Below are 15,095 nucleotides of genomic sequence, written 5' to 3' on the forward strand. Positions count from 1 at the left end.
TTGCCAATAACAAAAACTCTAGTTAAATATGCCCCCTACTCTTGAAGAATGATAAATCTTTCTGGATCTTGAACTTAAGTACATCCCCGCTTTACCCTTGATCTCACGCAACTGTTCCTTCTGAAATCATCGTTTTCCGTTCCTCAATTACTTTTTCCAATTAACATTGTAAACTAAATAATGAATGAGCTGCCCTAGGCCTTTTTCTTAATTTATAGACCATTTGCTGTCACAAAACCATGATATATTCTTTTATTCAGGAAATAACGATTGTCAACAAGCAAATTTAAGGCACAGGGTTAAGTATACAAAACCGTGTCATAAAAAAGAGTCAAAAACAACACTCAGATGTGAAAACCAAAGATTTATCTATATAAATATTCAAAATTTAAATAAGAACATAATACTATAATGGTTGCATGGGAGGAAGTCCTGAAATTATTCAAACCATGAATTTTAGTTTAGGACAACTAAATTGAAGTGAGATAAACGAAGTTAGAATAAGTGAAGCCACAATTGTCTTGCAGTAAATTTGATAAGCTAAACCAGATGATCAATATATATATATATATATATATATATATATATACTTCATGATCCAATACAGAACTAAGTTTGTAAAGAGAATAAGGTCGTTTTCATAATATTTTGTAAATTTCTGTTTAATCGTTCATATACAGTCAAAATTGACGGGTTATCTCCGTATAACAAAACAAACCCCTTTTACATAGCTACAATGGAGGGATTTAAAAATGAAGCATAAAACCAGAACTCTGGCTAAAGAAAATTTTAATAATGAACAGGGCTTCAAAGAGAGGGAGACAACTGCCAAGGGCCTGGCATTAAAAAGGGCCCCACCATGTTACATGTTTTTAATAAAATTCCTAATGACAGTTTTCAAATCATGAAGCTACTGAGGACACTAACATTTCTTTTACAAGTCTCGAATTTATTTTTATAATAACACATCCATTATAACCCCATTGTATTTCAATTCATCTATATTTGAACTAAAATTCAAGATAGAACATGAACGGCACCATGGTAGATCAAAAATTTTGTCTTGACGATTTAAACCAGAGAAGTCCTTATTATCAACTTCGAAACATAATACCTCAGATCTGTTAGTGTAAAAAAAAAACACGTACATTAAATTTAGGAGGCATACGACAGGGTCCGTTAGCACTTTAGATTCAACACTGAGATATTCTGTATGCAGAGTATTAACCAAAAATTAAGCGTATATCAAAGAGGTACAGCTTATTATAAAATATCTACTAAAAATAATTAATATTAGAGGAAAACATCATAAAGGTACAAATGCATGACTAATCCTATCAATGAAAAAATAAAACTGTGCTCTAATTCCTCAAAATTGGAAGTTATTCCATATCAAAGAGACACAACGATTGTGAGTATAATACATTGCTAAAAATGTAAATTTATATTAATTACTGATTGCAGATAGTAGACTATGTAAACTCCTTTTAAGATGGAGCACAATTGATTTAGTGGATGAGGGAATTAAACTAAAGTTTAGCATTAAAAAAGGAATACCAGTGCACCCTCAAAAGTGCTTTTCAAATTTTTCCATGGGGTCTGGAGCCCCCACACCTTCCTTTTGCCCAAAACATTGGTATAAAGAGGAGAAAGGCAGTGGCGCAGTCAAAATATGAAAAATACCTTTAAAGTAAAAAAACAAAATTGTAAATTGACTTTTTCCTTCAAAATGGGCTGGCACACCAGCAAAAGAAGAGGTTGCACCGCTGCTTGTAATAAGTAGTCCCAAATAAAATATTATGCTTAGAGAAGAGTCATTACGAAAACATTTACTTTTTTTTTATCAAGAACTAGACATTAACAGCGTCAAATATGAAGATCATAAGCTGTAAAGGGACATTTTTAGGATATGCTAAACTTTTTCCTCATTAATTGAGTCAATTAATCATCTTTATTTTTAAAACTGCACACGAGACAGGAGGAAGTTCACTACGGTCGTAAAGTGCACACCTTACAAGTAATTATTTTGAGTGAAATTTAGTCAAGGGTTCTCCATAAGGAGTTTTCAAGCCAGATCAAAGGGATAGCCCATGTAAATTTTGTTAAAAAGATTTCCCTATAGGACATATTTTGTATTCAGACCTTAAAAAAAGAGAAAATCCATTATATGCTTTATCATATTCATTATGATTCATCGACAGTTTGATATTAAAACTTTTACTAAATTAATTAAATATATTTCCTAAACTTTTCGATTTCTTTTTCATAGCCTAAAGAAAGGTGATAAAACTTATTTTCCTTCTTCTAAAGATTGATATTGTTTTTTGTTTTTTTTTAAATATAGGATGCGGCAACAAAGAGATTAACCATCGTTAATACCATTCCAGAGCGTAAAGCTATGTTGCAAGCATGGAATGAGCTTCAGCGAATGTCCCAAGCTTGGAAATGAGCTCTAAACCTTTAGACACAGCGGTGTCAATAAAGCACATATATAAATTTTTGTGTGATTAAGAACTGAACAGACAAACCGAGATAACTCAAAAGCTATTATAAAATATTCAAATTACTATTTCATCTTTTTTTACTTATCTCTGTTTCAAAAAAAAGAAAAGAAAAAGGAATAAGACTTCAAAAAATTGCTTATATAAACAGTATTCCAATATAGCAAGCTTTCTTTGGGCACAATTTCAATAGCTTTTTCAGATTGAAACAAAACTTTCACTGCAACAGAAAGCATAAAACAAAAACTCTAAAAAACAAACACGACTCTTGCACATCAACACATTTTTATACAAAATTTACTCATAAAAAATGGAAATCAAAATTAAAACTTTACGAAAATATACGTGCTAAACGATGATCGAAATTGATAATCAAGGTCAAGCAAACAGTAGATACATTTATAGCCACTGGTAACAACTCAGTGACATTTTTCTACTCGCTGTTGACAGAACGGTCAACAGCTAGAGACAGAAAAAAAAAGGAAATTGGGGAAAAATTAGTAGAAAAGGATTAAAATGGGACTATGCCAATTTACAAAAATCCAAAGAAAGAACAAGTATTCTGGACCGGTAATCACAGCACATCAATACCTATGTTTAAATAAATAGAAACTACACTCTTCAGAGCCCAAATACAATAAAGAGAACACAAAAAAATAATATGAAGAAAAAATCAAATACTTTTGGTTTTCAGTATACAACCAATGACGGTATATTATTAATGATAGGCAATGTGATAATCTATAAATGTTTTTTTAATTACGTAAGTTCCGTAGGTTGTACTTATTTTAATTAGACATTGAAGGCAGACCATGATTTTCAGTCCAAAATATTCACCACTTTATTCACACTTTTAGTACTTTCATATAATGCTGTAGGTTTATTTTGATACATTTTTCACTATATCTGACCAATTTGGTTTAAAAAGTCGTCTGAGATAGATATGTCGTTAGTTTACAGAAATTAGGAGAAAGGGGTAAAAATGTGTTTTTTGAAATCCCGCGTGGGAATTTTTTGGGGGATTTCTAGAAGAAATACTGAAAAAGTCATTTTCTATGAAAATACCAAAAAAGTATTTTAAAAATCTAGGGAGGCGAGGGTAGAGAATCTGTCCCCCCCCCCCATTGACGCTGCTACAAGATACTACGCTATACAAAAAAGTATATTTGGCAATTCATTCCAACTGTCATAAAACTATGATATTTAAACATCCAAATATTTTTATCTAATGCCATTTAAACAAACATAGATGTAATTTAGACATATTTTTCAACAAAGAGTCTTGGTTGCATAGTAACAGTGAATCTGGCAGACTGGTGGATTACAAAAAGATTATGGCCAACACACAAAATGCACATCAATTAGCTCATATGACAAAAGCCACGTTATTTGAATAACTAAGGGATTCCTTAGTCAATAACGTATTTAAAAAAATTATCTTCTATTTTTAATCCCTTTTTAGTAATTCTTTTCTAAGGTAAACTACTGATAATACAATTGTAAATTTTTAATACTGAAAGTATAGCTAAATAAAGGTTGGAAATATATTTGAAAAACACTTTAACTCCAAGATATTCCGTTATTTTTTTTCTATTGGACGGTATTTTTAAATTGACTGAAATTTTTGGCACTCAAGAGTAGGAACAATTTCAGTTTTCAAACAAAAGGATATACAAGAAATGCCAGCTAATTAATCTTAAATACTGGGACATCATGATATTCGAGTATCCAAAAGATTCCTTGCAATAAGATCGCTAAAGTAAACCCCTCATTGTATTAATTACTATATATTGTATTTATGCGTGCTAAATGCTTGCCTAGTTTCTGTCCAAAAAAAAGAAAGAAAAAAAAAGTTTACTGCATTATGATAACTAGGTCTGCAGCAACAACAAAACTATTTCAGCAAACTATTTTAACCTAGGTACAAGATATAGCAAACAATTCCAACCATTGCAATTAAAACTTGAGAGACATCAGTTACAAAATCTCCGAAGACACATATACATAAGTCTTTTCAGATTGGAAGCATTTACCAACTCAGTGATGCGAACAATGTCAACTAGAAAGAAGTTGCACACAAAATACAAATTAAATACAGACAGAGTCACAAATAATAATGAATCTACCAACAGAACAGGGACATTAAATTTCAACAAACATTATCAATGAAAAGGCAAATAAATATTGCTATAATATACTATCTCAATAACTATGGAGTGAAGCAGATTCTGATTACATTTGAATTTGGCACTATAGGACGGGTAAAAGAGCAATTACGATATTAACAAGATCATTTAATTGAACAGATAAACCAAACAGCATTACAAGCAATAGTAACAAAATTTCAAGACATCACTGAGTACAAAAAGCCTACTACTACTACCAAAAAAAAAAAAAAAAAAAAAAAAAAAAAAAAAAAAAAAAAAAAACAGAATGTTCTCTGTTTAAGCCACTTAAAAAGGCTATTACGTCTAATAACGCAAAATAAGATTTAAAATTATGCCCTTTTAATTTACAAACAAATCATTTTCATAGGGACCACTTGGTATTTTTGCCAAAATTTTTAAAGGGAACTTCCCCTAGGGTAATACTAGTTTTTCAAGCGTTTTCCTAAATATTTCAGAGTTGCATGCTGGGTGCATAAAAATCATGGAAGTTGTCCTATCAGCTGAAGATCTATGCTCAAAAAGATTGACTAAAACAACATTATGGAATTTAAATATGAGGCCAATTAGACTATACACATGTGTAGTTTTTTTTTTTCTTCTAGTTTAAATTAATTATTCATAAAGAATAATTACTATATAAGTTAATCCCATTTTTTTCATAACTCGATCAGCTGCATACAATTATTTCTATGTGCCCTACATGCAACAATGATAAAAATACACCTAACTTGCAGGAGAAATGCTGCAGCATGTCTTATAGGATGAAAATGCATCTCAATGGCTTAGGACAATATAATTTTATAGCAAGTTTCTCCAGCTCTTAAGAACAGATCTAATTGAGATTCTCAATTTTCTTCTTTGCTAGCATTATATATATATATATATATATATATATATATATATATATATATATATATATATATATATATATATATATATATATATATATATATATATATATATATATACAAACTCACAAATATTCCAAAGGCCGATAAAGCAAAACATCTCAATTCAAGAAAGAGCTCTATTCCAGTTTTTCACCAGTGTATTTTTGTCGTGGGTAGAGACCTAATAGGTTTCTAGGAACATATCCTTCTTTATCACCTAACCTAGACCACCACCAATCTCGTTCTTGTTCATCACCTTTTCTTAAAACTGTGATAGAATATCCATTTTTAAAACTCAGCTCATCAGGTGCTTGAGCATTATAATCATAAACTGCATAAACAGTTCCATCATTCATAATCCCCAACTTTTCTTGAATCGAATAAAGATACTCAGAACAGCTATCAAATCCTTCTTCTTCTTCTTCACATTTTTGCGCAGCAGTTTCAAAATCCGAGAGCGTGGTATAGAAAATGCAAGCACCATTTTCAACAAGTAATTTTACCATTTGCAAATTATTACAGGAAGCTGCACAATGTAATGGTGTCCAACCATCAGAATCAGGGGCGTTAACATCACAACCAATTTCAACAAGAATGCTGACAATGTCCATGTGGCCAGCACAAATTGCATTATGTAATGCTGTGATTCCTTCATCATTGGCTGCTGAAGGGTTGGCAACTTCCAGTGCTGTTCTTCTAACCAATTCTACTTCCCCTTCAAGGGCTGCATCTAGTAGTAGCGCTAATGGGTCAAAAGAAACTCGGCGATCTAATTTGTGTTTCGATCTGAAATTCGTTCGTTTCACGACCATTTCTTGCTCGTCACTCATAACAAAACAGCTGTCTTGGCTCATTTTTTGAGCCTTTTCCATGAGTTCTGGGGACATGCTTCTAGTTTGACGGGGAGGGAGATTGGGCTTGGGAGGTAAGGTAGGTTTTGGAGGGAGCATTGGCTTTGTGATTTCGTCCATATCATGAGAGTAATCAGTTTGGTCCTTATTAAAATCTTTCAGATCTTTTTTCATTGGAGGTTCAACATGAAAAGGTTCAACAGCAACAACAGTTGGGGTTTTCCCAGATGAATAGTCACTGCGGTTATTAATTCCTGAATGATTTTTGAGCAGAGAAAGAGGTGGCTGGCGCTGCAATGGTGTTACAATATGTGCCTTTTTATTATTCTGAAGCTGAATACTTATCTGTTGATTAAGCAGTCGTTTACGTTGCAGCCTATCCTGAAGCTCAGCTATTCTTTTATCCATATTTTCTAAATCATTTTTCTTTGCTGCTAGTAATTCATTTTGGCGCAATAGATGTAATTTTTGCTGTTCATTTAGTTTATTTCTCTGGGCAAGTTCATTACGAAGCCTCTCCAATTCAATCAAAGCCGTGGCTGAACGTGAGTTCTGAAATTCTGAAGGTATGTTTTGACTAGACCCTTTTCGAATAAAATCTAATTGTCTAGTTAGCTCATCCACTCTTGACACTGCCACAGAGAGTTCTTTCTCTTTTTCATTGAATAATGACCTCATTGATTGAAGATCACTTTCCAAAGACACATGACTAGTCTTTTGTTGTTCAATATGACCTCTCAAGGCTCTTAGCTTCCTTAATTTTGCTTCTTGGGCATCTACTTTCTCTTTTAATAATTTCACATTGTCTTCTTCACTAGCAAGTGTCATTTGTCTCTGTCTCTCATGCTCCTGCACAAATTTTAGTCTTTGCTCTCTGCTTGCCAAAATCTGCTCTTTATTTAATATAAGCTGTTGCTGTTTCAATGTTAAACTCTCTAAATCTCCTGTAGACAGTTGATCATATTCTGCATACATATTCAACCCTAAAAAAAAGAAGATACAACCAGATTTGGCAAGAAGAGAACAAAGACTGGCTACCATCACCACTTAATCATATTCGCTAGTACTAAAAAAGGGAAACATCATTCACCACAAATACAAAGTCAGAAAAGCCAAAGTGGAGGCATTCTTCTTCTAGAACTGCAAATGCTTTATTAATTGCACGATTTACAGTGCTATCAGTCAATAGTTTATTTCTTGTTGCTGTTGGAAATATTGTCACTGCTGCATTCAACATTTTTACACCTCTAAGGAAATTGCCAAAAACCATTCGCTAAGCTGTTCTCAAAGGGAGGATCACCAGAGTAATATAGATAAAGAAGATCAATGTGTGACTGAACAACACAAATAGCCCGGCTAATCCTCCCTTTGAAAGCAGCTCAGGAATTATATTTTTGTGATTTATTTTAGAACTCTTAAAATGTCAGATACCACCTTTAGGCGTAGTAGCACCAAATGATGATTATCAGCTTAGTGGGCGAGAAGCTGTTATGAATACTAGGGTAATTTTTACTAAGACAGTAAAAAATACACTGGGAACACGTTTTTAGACTCTGTGTTTAATTACAATTACACTCTTGAGCTCAGCACAGAAATCCCATTAGAACTGCATATTCTAGCTATCGCTCTAGACATTTTTCATTTTGTCAGTCATTAAATTTAAAATAACTGTTAGCAAGTACATTTATGCTTAATCCTCTTCTGGATTAAAACACAAGAAAAAAAAATCTAGATGTTTAAACAATTTTCCTGATAGGATTTTGAAGGCCAAATTCAAGAATGTAATAAAGTTTTTCTCAAACCCATAGCTTTTTAACAGAATTTTGCACCCCCCCCCCCCAAAAAAAAAACAAAAAAACAACAACAACAGAATGATTGTGCAAAAAAGCGACTGATCAAATTTTCAAATCGAGCTAGCATAACTGAAGAATCTAGATCGTCAAACTCTGACAAAAGACAAAAGTAAAAATCTATAACAGAAATAACAAGGTACTGAAAAAACCATGGCTATCACTTTAAAAATTAGTGTCAAAAGGTCTTCTAAAATCACCAGTTTAGTTCTTTAGTCAAAAAGATTTGCCAAGTATTGAAACATCTAAAAATCAAGTCATCATTTCTTTCTTCTAATCAAGTTTAGTTAACAAATTTTTGTGCTCATTGAGGTTCCCTTAGCCATGTCTATATACCAGTAAATTTTGGCATAGTCTGCCAAATCGAACTTTCGAATTTACAGTTACGTATAGACTGGTCGACTAGACACCAAGAGCTTTAAGTTCATTTTTATAAAAAGAAAAATCTGCAAATAGCATTATTTTATTTGGCATGTGTTGAGCAAAATCAATGCAAACCATACATAATTGCATTGAAGGGGGAAGAGCTAGAGTAATGTACTATAAGTAATAATCACTGAACGATATTTAGTAGTCTCTTAAAGTTGTTTATCAGTTAATCATAAAACATGAATTAATTATCATAAGTAAAACGAACCAGATTTTAATTCTAAAGCTGCTAAAAAGTGCAATTAGGCATAAATTTGAACAAATCCTGCTTGAGGGAGGGATGATACATAATCTTCCTTCCAAGTTAAAAAAAAAAAAAAAACTGGCTAGGGAAGAGCAATCCCTATTATTTCAGCAAGATTTTGAGAAGTTTTGAGACCTTGTAAGTCAGGACGGTGCTCAAATAAGATAAAAGGCTCAAAACACTTTCTTTATGAGCAATGTGTGTATATCTTTTGGTATGCTGTTAGTTTAGTTGGGCATACTCAAAACGAGGCAAATGACCTATAAAATTCTGAAAATAACTATAAGATCCTAAAAAATTACTTATATCATTCCTAAAACCACTTAACTTTACTCCCCCCCCCCAAAAAAAAGAGATACATTTCAATGACTTGTTTTAAATACTAGTCAACTAGTTTAAGCAATGTGTGTATTTTAGTTAAAAAAAAACGAAGGTTCAGCGATATGTATTTCATAGTGACAAAAGACAAGCCAAGGTAAAACAAACCAAACAACTTGAAAGTAATACCGATGATAAAAAAAAAACGACATTGAAAGGACTATCATTTCCCAGTTGCAACATCTTTTCGACAAAAATAATAATTTAGTGCTTCTGTTCAAAACAGCAATCGAATTGATGCCTACTGATACGCAACTATCAACAAAGCGGCAATCGTTATGGTCAGTGATCAGTTCTTACCTCGAGATTGATAAATCCAGCCACTAACAAAGAAATGGATAAGAAATGCAGCGCAATGAAATATTATGCCTATAGATTAATGATTCGTCATTTATTACGTTTACATATAATCCATCTTGGGATTAGATACAACAGCTTTTACATCCTGGACAATCGCCGGTTCATAGACAAGAAATTATGGCCCGTGTCTTCTCGCAAAAGTTGCTCTCCTTCATCTCATACAGAGTTAGAAATCTACAGATTGTACTCCAACAGAGTACAAATCGTAAATGGCCCAGAATATACTCCACTGAATACGGCTAGAAAGGTCAGATATGACCTTGGACTTTACAACAGAAATTTATAACTGCACTTTAGTTATGATTGAAGATTTGTGCTTATCTATCGCAAACAAACTTCTCAAGCATTTGGGAATGCCTTCACCTAATTGTACTACTTCTATTTCTACATGTATAGAATGGGATCGTGAACAAAGTTACAATACAATTGATCTATTGTCGTATGTTACAGACCGGGACACCGGGACACAAGGAATATAAATGACGACCAGGACACTAAAAGAAAAATTACATACCAGGATACCAGGACACAGATGACAAGCAGGACACAGGGAATATAAATGACGACTGGGACACCCAAAGAGAAATTACAGATGGAGACACCGGGACACAGGGAATATAAATGACGAGGACACGGGGACACAACTACAACGGGGACGCCGGAAGGGCACATGGGGGACATATAAATGACGACAGGGACACGGAATATTCAATTAGCAATTACCATCAACAAAGCCCAAGGGCAATCATTAGAAAAATGTGGTATAGATCTGAATACGGATTGTTTTCCCATGGAGAAATATATGTTGCATGTTCAAGAGGCAGTAAACCTGACAATCTATTTATATGCACAGACAATGGGACAGCAAAGAATATTGTATATTCGCAAGTTTTACGTGGTTAAAAACATATATATATATATCTATCTATATTCACAGGTGAGACACAGGGACACAACTACAATGGCGCGTAACTAATATGGCGCGTAACGACTTACGCGCAGGGGGGGGGCTTAGGGGGCGCGAAGCGCCCCCACCAACTAGGCGTTGGTTCAACCAATGTTTTTAATTCTGTGATGTATCTTTCAATACTTTTGTTTTCTAACTGGTCTTGCTTCTGGAAGATGCATCTTGCAAACAATGTTTTTTTTGGGCTTGCATAGTCTTTAAAGTATTTGATAAGGGGTTCAATTTTATTGGCTTCACTCTTTTCCATTTCAAAAGTATTGAAGATTTCTTGTCTCTTTTCTCCCATCCAGATAAGCAGGTAAGCACACAAAGCACACTGAGGTTTTTCTGTCTTTTCTGCCAATGGTCCTGTAAGCATCAACCAGGCATGTTGTTCAAATTGAATCCGTTCAATGGCAGTTTGAAAGATGAATCTTCCAGAAGCAAGACCAGTTAGAAAACAAAGGTATTGAAAGATACATCACAGAATTAGAAACATTGGTTGAACCATGTCTGTACACAGAACAAGATGAAATGATTCATGACCAAATTGTCTGTGGAATTCAAAACCAAGCTGTTTCAGAGAAGCTGTTAGCAAAAGGTGACTCATTAGCTCTTGAGTGCAGTGTCAAGATGCAGAACCTATGAAACAACCCAAGCTCAGCTAAAATCTTTCAGTGGGAGTTAATCAATATCCATCAAGCAGAAAGTTGACATAATCACACATGCCAAGCCAGAATAGCTTCCAAAATCAGAGAGCTTCTTCTAATAACTATCCCAAGGGCAGAGAATGCTAATTCTCTGATGGATCTTACTTGACCATTCATGCATGTCCAGCAAAGGGGAATATGTACACAGTGCAAGAAGCCAAACCATTTTGCAAGGGTCTGTTGCAGCAACAAAAACGTAAACATCATCAATGAAGAAACTGAGTCATTCATAGAGGCAGTCAATGATCAGGAAACAATTGTCCTGTATGCCATTGACAAAGGTAGTGGTGAAGATGAAGCCCTTGTCCCACTGACCTTAAACAACAAGCTTTAAGTCAACTTCAAAATTGACACAGGAGCCATAGTGAATATCATTCCCAAAAACATTTTTGATAAGCTTGACCCAAAACCAAATCTGCAGCCAACTAATCAGTGACTGGCCAGCTTCTGTGGTACTAGGATCCCTGTCATTGGCACTTGCGATCTTACCTGCAGCCACAAACAGTATCCTATGGGTGCTCACAGACTCTATGTAGTCAACTTGGCATCAACCCTGATAGTGGGATATCAATCCAGCTTAGACTTGAACCTAATCAAACTGGTACTCAATGTTGATGCAGAATAAACCAGCATGGATGGGAAGTACAAAAGCCTCTTTGAAGGCACTGGTCAACAGCATCTAACAGCACCATATGGAAGAATGTCATTCCCAAAAACATTTTTGACAAGCTTGACCGAAAACCAAATCTGCAACCAACTAATCACCAACTGACCAACTTCTGTGGTGCTAGGATCCCGGTCATTGGCACTTTTGATCTTACCTGTAGCCACAAATAGTATCCTAGGGGTGCTCACAGATTCTATGTAGTCAACTTGGCATCAACCCTGATAGTGGGATATCAATCCAACATAGACTTGAACCTAATCAAACTGGTACTCAATGTTAATATACCAACTATCTATCCAGCCATAAGGGTACCAGAGGTACTAAAAGATAAACTCAAGGGTAAACTTGACAGAATGGAAAGAGATAGAATCACTGAAAAAGTCATAGAGCCTACAGAATGGGTAAATTCAATGGTGATGATTGAAAAGAAGAACAGAACTTTAAGGCTATGCATAGACCCAGTAGACTTCAACAAATGCAAAAAGCACCCTTACTATCCCATAACTACCTTAGAAGATGTTACAGCCAAGCTGCATGGTGTAAGCAATATGGATGCTTAGTCAGGGTACTGGTCATTAGTCCTTTCTGCAACTCCATCTGAGATGACAACATTCAATACTATATTTGGGAATTATTGATTCCTATTATGCCTTTTGGCTTACTTTCAGCACAAGATGAGTTCCAGCAGCACATGGAAGAAGCATTTGAAGGGCTGGAAGGACTAGCCATCACAATTGATGATATTCTAGTGTATGGAGCAAACCAAGAAGAACATGATGAAAGACTCCAAGCCACTATGGGAAGAGTAAAAGAAAAAGGTGTAAAATTCAGCAAGGACAAATGCAGCTTCAGTGCAAGCAGTGTATGCTATTTTGGGCATGTAATTGGAGCTGATTGCATGAACTGGAACCAGAAAAACTGATAGCCATCAAAGAGATTCCCTGACCTTAGAGTTGCAAAGAGCTGCTTACCATCCTTGAATTGTTGGACTACCTTGCAAAATACATTCCTGACCTGTCTACTAGAAATAAAAGCCTTCAAGACATACTTGCTGGTAGAGCTCAATCAGTCAATTATGTCAGGCATCTCCTTCTTCAACTACAAAAGCTTGAATGTTGAGCTGAAAGTCAACACTTCCAGCCATGACTTGAGCAGAAGTACTCCCAACTTGAAAAAGAGTTGTACTCTATTGTCTATGGATGCAAGATCTTTCACCACTACCTGTATGGAAGGCATGTCAATGTATTAACTGGTCACCACCTGTTTGAGACAATAGTCAATAATCCTATTCACAAGGCTCCTTGAAGAGTACAGAGACTAATGCTACAACTCTAACCATACAATCTTTATCTGCAATTCTGGCCAGGTTCAGAAATACCAATCACTGATGCTCTTTCTTATCTTCACCTTCTGGATACTGATGAGAAACTAGTGGCAGAAATAGATGTGTATGTTCATCAGATGTGTAGACACCTTCCTGTAAGTGATGAGAAGGTCCTATGAATCCAGAAAAAAACTTCCAGAGATAGCCAACTCAGGATTCTGGCAAAAATAATCCATGAAGGCTAGCCAAAAAGCAGAAAAAACATGCCATTCAGAGGCACATCCATTCTGGAATATCTAGCATGAACTGTCAACAAACAAAGGGGTCATCTTCAAAGATGAGAGTTTGGTCATACCCAAGATATTACAGCCAGACATCCTGAGACAACTCCATGGTGCTCATCTTGGAATAGAAAAGACCAAGCAAAGAGCCAAAATGCTGGTTTACTGTCCAGACCTGAATGCAGACATTGAGCAGTATGTTCATAGTTGCCAAATGTGTGCTAGAAACACGCCACCAAACCAAAGAGAGCCTATTATCAGTCATGAAATACCATGCATTCATTGGCAAAAGCTTGCATCCAACCTATTCATGCTCCACAACAATGACTATCATAGCTCCAAACTCAAATCTCATTTTTCCACAGAACAGAGAAGTCATATGCATGCAGAAGACTCCAGGTGGCAAATGGAGCCTAGCAAGAGTAACTGCCCAATTGAGGCCCCTTGATCCTACATAGTTGAGACGGACAATAAGTCTGTCATAAGATGAAATAGTTCACCTCTCAAGCTCTCTTGGCATTAACTTGGAGACTAGAGATCTTGGTGGGCCAAGTGTCATATTTTCAATCCTATTCTCTACTCCAAACAAAGGAATTCCAGCTCAAATATTCCCATCACCACCTGGAAATCAGCTCAGCAGATCACTGCTGCACTCCTCTGGGGATAGAGTTCACCTCTCCTGAAGCCTCAATTCAGACATCTGGAGCAGCACCTCTCCCCTAAGTCAGTGCAAGTAAACAATCTGGAAGAGTGATCAACAAAAGAGATTAAACCTGAAAAAAGTTGTGTGAAGTGAAAAGTTTGCAATGTGTATACCAAGAGTACATTTACTAGCATAACACACTATATGTGTACTTAGAATACACAATAGAGAATCAAGCCTAGTGCCTTCTCAGGATGTAAATAAATTTAATGATATCTCAGCTAGTGATGATATGGTGCAGTACTGGTGTATTGTGAACCAATTAGTTTAAAGTGAAAAGAAGGGATATGTAGTGATTATAATTACTTGGCTAGTGCTTGTTCTTGCATATATTGCTTACTTTTCTTTATAGGAGCTTAGGTTAAATAAATTCCCTAATTGCAATTGTTGCAGTCTACACAAAAACAATTTCTTCAATTCACTACATTTCCATTTAGAATTAAAACGAAAAGAAAGTTAAACCCCTCTACAATATTTTCATTTCTTTTTATTGTAATTGAACACTTTTTTTTACAAGCAATAAAATTGAAGAATCTAAATTTGTGGCCCTTATTTTAGAACTAGGCATTGAATTTTATGACAAATAGTCAATGAGCCATGCTTTCTTAACATCATAAACCTATCTCCACTCAGTTTTGAGTCAAATGGAAGCAAAAAAAAACTTAATTTTTTGGGCAAATGAAGAAGGAATTAAGATATAATTTTAGGATACAGTAACCTCTTGATGTGCCTGTGACTGCATTGATCTGAACTACTTCTCATACTGGATGATGCAATTTCTTGCCAATAGAAA

General features: G+C 34.9%; 2 protein-coding genes across 2 annotated transcripts in view; both read right to left on the reverse strand.

Moving 5' to 3' along the window:
* Positions 1–15,095, reverse strand: part of LOC136025017 (adenosine 5'-monophosphoramidase HINT1-like) — a 34,549-nt gene that overhangs the window by 13,915 nt on the left and 5,539 nt on the right. The gene's annotated exons all lie outside the window — the stretch shown is intronic.
* On the reverse strand, positions 5,624–7,569 carry LOC136025016 (apoptosis-stimulating of p53 protein 2-like). Its single transcript, XM_065700646.1, has one exon. It carries the CDS (start codon positions 7,449–7,451, stop codon positions 5,697–5,699), a length of 1,755 nt encoding a protein of 584 aa, XP_065556718.1. The 5' UTR covers positions 7,452–7,569; the 3' UTR covers positions 5,624–5,696.

This window comes from Artemia franciscana, chromosome 3 (genome assembly GCF_032884065.1).
Source record: "Artemia franciscana chromosome 3, ASM3288406v1, whole genome shotgun sequence".
Taxonomy (NCBI): Eukaryota; Metazoa; Arthropoda; class Branchiopoda; order Anostraca; family Artemiidae; genus Artemia; species Artemia franciscana.